Source organism: Platichthys flesus, chromosome 1 (assembly GCF_949316205.1).
Source record: "Platichthys flesus chromosome 1, fPlaFle2.1, whole genome shotgun sequence".
Lineage (NCBI taxonomy): Eukaryota > Metazoa > Chordata > Actinopteri > Pleuronectiformes > Pleuronectidae > Platichthys > Platichthys flesus.
The window spans coordinates 19,460,833-19,465,636 of record NC_084945.1 but is presented as its reverse complement, the minus strand read 5'-3'; the positions used below and the strand labels follow the sequence as shown (position 1 = coordinate 19,465,636).

At 42.2% G+C, this 4,804-nt stretch overlaps 1 protein-coding gene across 1 annotated transcript; it reads left to right on the top strand.

The window, feature by feature from the left end:
- The first annotated feature begins 976 nt into the window (after positions 1-976).
- Positions 977-2,917, top strand: LOC133954019 (small EDRK-rich factor 2-like). Its single transcript, XM_062388273.1, has 3 exons — positions 977-1,136; positions 1,932-2,040; positions 2,498-2,917. The coding sequence occupies exons 1-3, from the start codon at positions 1,130-1,132 to the stop codon at positions 2,565-2,567; spliced, it is 186 nt and encodes a 61-aa protein (XP_062244257.1). The 5' UTR covers positions 977-1,129; the 3' UTR covers positions 2,568-2,917.
- The last annotated feature ends 1,887 nt before the right edge of the window (positions 2,918-4,804 follow it).

Here is a 4,804-nt window from a genome sequence, read left to right as displayed (position 1 = left end):
TCGCCTATTTAATAACCAGACGGTCAATTAAACCCCCTCACTAAAATTGTGAGGAAAATATCATTATTCTTTTTCCAGAAATGAAATAAAACTGTTACGAAGAATAACCTTGAACGGGGCAGTAGTTCAATATCATTAATAGAATTGTGTTGTGATTATGTGACCATATTGTGTGATTGCTATACCATTATATGTCTGGTGGCACAATACACAGAAGGTTTAGCGCTTTTCATTACACTGATCATCTATCCAATTGGTTTATAAGGACAATAATGCAATATTCCAAACTTTGTTTTAATTCACTCAAAAATCATAAGTTTTTTATAGTATTACCCTCTACGTGAAGAATTGAAGTCAGTAGATTCTCCTGAAATCCTGAGCGCTCGTTTTTCCAAATTTACTTTGGCACAGTCTGCCACCTGCTGGCTCTATAGTAGTAAGCGTTTACAGGATGATTTAACTCCTGCTGTGAATCATAGATATACAGGACTGTCTCAGAAAATTAGAATATTGTGATAAAGTTCTTTATTTTCTGTAATGCAATTAAAAAAACAAAAATGTCATGCATTCTGGATTCATTACAAATCAACTGAAATATTGCAAGCCTTTTATTCTTTTAATATTGCTGATTATGGCTTACAGCTTAAGAAAACTCAAATATCCTATCCATTAATAAAGTTACTTGATAAAATTATTTTGTGTGGGCTTCCACTTACATTACTTTGCAAAGCAGAGTCATATTCTTGAAAACACGACTTGGGGATTCTGAAATAATCTTGATAATAATAATAAAAAATAATAAAAAATATTAATAACTACATGATGATGATGATGATGATGACTATTATAAGTGTTGTTGATGCAATGCATCAGTTGATCTCAGACCTTTATTCACACAACACATTTGGAATAAAACGATGTCAATGTTTGCGCTGCTGACGCCGAGGCGCATGCGCAGTGGGCGGAGCGGAGTGTTATGGTTCTCGGGCGGAAGTGACGCGCGCACTCCGCAGCTCCGAGAAGCGCAGGAGAAGCTACAGCAGCAGCGACTCGAGCGACGAGAAGGGATCCCGCGGCCCTGTGGCTCAGCTATTCTGAAGAACAGCCGAAACCAGCGTCCATTACTAAGATGACTAGTGGGTACCCACACACAATCTTGTTGACAGGCTTTCACGTACATTGATCGATTGCATGTTGTCTAGCCTTGGCCGTTAGCCGACAAAGGATGGCGTCTATTTGCTGAGGCAGACGTTAACTTATTCGACTGGGATTCACGCCAGTGTTGTGTTGGTTTGTAAAACACAGACACACACACACACGCCACTGTTAATGCTGAGGTGGAGGCTTTAGATGGAGTAGACCAGCCTGTGTTGCAGTGCTGCTGTTTGGGTTTAGGATTATCGTCCGGGATGGGCCGCTGAGTTGTTAGCGGTCCAGTGGATAGTCTGAGCCTCGGCCTACCGCGTTAACCTCGGCGAGCAGCGACCCAATTCGACGTTTTGTGTGTCAGCACCGCTTGTAGCTCACAGGAGGCGACATTACTCACCGGTGTGCGTACATGTGTTCGCCTGCGAATGTTCCTGCGGCGTTTTTGTCCTACTTTCCCCAACGGCACAGGCCCTGGAGGTGGAGGCAGGATGCTCTGCTGCCCCCTGGGCTGCTGTTCTAACCCGTACACACTCGCTGCCACGTCGGCTGCTCTCGGGTTTCGCACCGGCCGTGTTTACGCCATTAGGCCGTCCCACTCCTCATACACACAGATTGTTTTTACAAATCAGGGTTTTTGACGCTCGTGTTTCGCTTGTCCCCCTGCTCCTCTCGTATGTATAATGGTAAAGTTTTTTAAGGGTGTAGCCCACACACCCAATGTGCTGCTGATAACAGTTTCACAGACTCATTGTTGTTGTTTTACCTTTTGTTTGGCACTGCAGGGGGAAACCAACGTGATCTTGCACGCGCCAAGAATGCCAAGAAGCAGAATGATGGGGGGAAAGGCAAGAGGGGCGACGACGGGCTGTCTTCTGCTGCAAGGAAGCTGAGGTAGGCAGCAGTGTGCATGAGATTTAAGAAACCCACAATCTTTAGGCAGCAGTGTGCATGAGATTTAAGAAACATACAATCTTTAGGCAGCAGTGTGCATGAGGTGTAAGAAACATACAATCTTTAGGCAGCAGTGTGCATGAGGTGTAAGAAACAGACACACACACAATATTACTGCAGCAGTGTGCATACGATCTAAGACACATTCACACACAAACCTGAGCAATTGATTTTTGCAATGCTGAAACATGTTTAACTGCAACTTAATTGTAACTTTTTCAGTCTAACATCCAAGATATGTCCTCCAAACATCCTAATGACACAGTTGATATTAACCGTGGAGCAAACAACAAGCTAATAATTTGCACTCGAGAATCTATTCCAGTTAAATCCTTAAAGATGTCACTGTTGTGTGTAAGTCAGTGGAATAACTCTGTATTGTTTTATTCTCCCAAAGGGATGCCGAGATAATGCAAGAGAAACAGAAAAAGGCGAATGATCCTGGGAAAAGCACCGAGAAAAAATAAAGACGGGAGATTAATTCAACTTTTCCAGATCATCTCCTGTTCAGTATTCTTCCTGATATTTATGAGAATGGATCTGTCATCTTCGTCTAGTCTCGAGATTCTAGGATCCCACCTTCTTCCCTATGGCAAATGACATTGCTTGTCGGATTTGTTATTTTACACGGTGAAATTATGTCTGAGCAAGATAGTGTTGTCCCACGTTGGTTCTGCATGCAGAGGACCATCAGTGGTGTAAGCAGCGAGAGAGAGAGATGAACAATTGCTGACACAAAACATCTGTGTAACACTCGTGTATTTTTGTAAGAGAATGTCCCCTGCTGGTTTCAAATAAAGTGTATCTTTTTATTTCATGCTGGCTTGAGTTACTCTGAATGTTGGTGTTATAGCTCAACAAAAGGCAAATGTTTACTTTATAATTATGTTTGGTATTTTAAAGGTATCTCATTAATATGTAATATACTGAATAGTAAAGGCCGAATTATAGTCCTGCGACTGCAACCGCGGAAGGCCACGCAGTTGCATCGACGGACTCGTTTTGGTTTATGCTTCTCTAACGTGTTGCGCCAGAACGCTAGGCGGAGTAACGTTTTTTGTCGAAGATAAAACACAAAAAGAAGAGACGTCTTCTTCTTGGTTGACTATTTATTTACATCGCCATTCTGGCCCCTCATAGCCTTTTTCTCCTTTTCACCATATGTCAGAGAGGTGCACATTACCCCTCCCCCCCTTTAAATGTACAGGAAGCTTTTAATATAGCATCTGAAAGACACTGCGGTCAAGTGAGCAGTCGTTTGTCTTTTCGTGGTCAAGTGAGCAGACGTTCGTCTTTTCCTGATTTCAAGTGCGCCCGTATTACAGAATGTATGGTAAATGCAGGTAGCCCATTATACGTTCACTCACTCAGTATCAAGCATATTTACTGTATCATTTTGGAGAAATTCAGCCTCAAACTTCCTTTTTTTTGTTGAAAAAGACATGCGCAATAGTTACTGTAATGTAAAATCTCTTTGATCCATAATCAATGAAGAGATTTTACTAAATAAAAATCAAACATTTGTAGCTTCAAGTAGGTAATTTCTGGATATTTCAAAGAACTATAATTCCAGAGTGAGACTGATATGACTGTGTTCAGGACCTCTCAGGCTACCCACACACTGAATATCAGACATTTTTACTGTATAAATTTTCCAAAGTGAAGTGCAACATTTTTACCGTGTAATACATAATTTCTGGATATTTCAAAGTACTAAAAAAATACTTTGCCCAATTATTCCAGAGTGAGACTGATATGACTGTGTTCAGGACTTTACGCCCCTTAACCAAATTATTGGTTTCGCAGCAAGTTTAAATATTCACTATGTTGGTGGCTTATTGCATCCAACGCGACCATGCACTCATGACGCGAACATTCTTCATAGATTAGTCTTTTTCCCCTCTCCATAATGGCCTGTGGGGAGTGCGGCGGTGAGCGCACGACAGCCACCAAGGGCATCCCCTTCGATCTCGCACTTGCTGCTTAGCTGATGTTAAGTTATTTTTGCAGTTGGATATCTTGTGTTCTCCCCACAGCCGACCTGTCAGCTTAACTGTAATGAAGCAGGGAGAAGGAGGGATCACGTGGAACCTGAAGCATCGCACTGCAGCACTTTCCTCCATCCCGCTCCTCAGTGATGAGGTCAGCCGTACTATTCCAAAACTCGCTGGCATTCCCCTGCACTGATGTGACGGCCACCTCTGCTGACAGACCTGTCAGGAACACATCACAGCAAACAAGGAAGAGTTCTCCTTTATTACTAAACGCAAAGTTCAGTGCAGACTTTTCTTTTGTTAATTAATTATTTTTTACAACATGGCGGTTGATTGGAGAGAAATACGTGAATGGTCAGATCCTGTCGTACTTTTGTTTGACAATAAAGGCTGGTTCATGCTGCCTCCATGTTGAAAATAGATTTCAAATGATGAACGAACTGTCACTGCCTCCAAACTTCCATCTTTTACATTGACATCCATTAGAAGGCAGATGTGAGAGGAAAGCAAGAAACATGGCGTCGTGGAGGAGGTTGTGATAATGTACGACTCAAACTTACCAACTCTTAAAGTCTGGCCTCAAAACGCCCTGCCATTGTTGACATGTTCTTCCTCCTGTTTCAACTGTTTCGTCCGTATACGAGAACGTTGAGAAGATGTGCACAAAAACTGTTGAATTGAATGCAGAGTACGTACAAAATGCTCCGTCT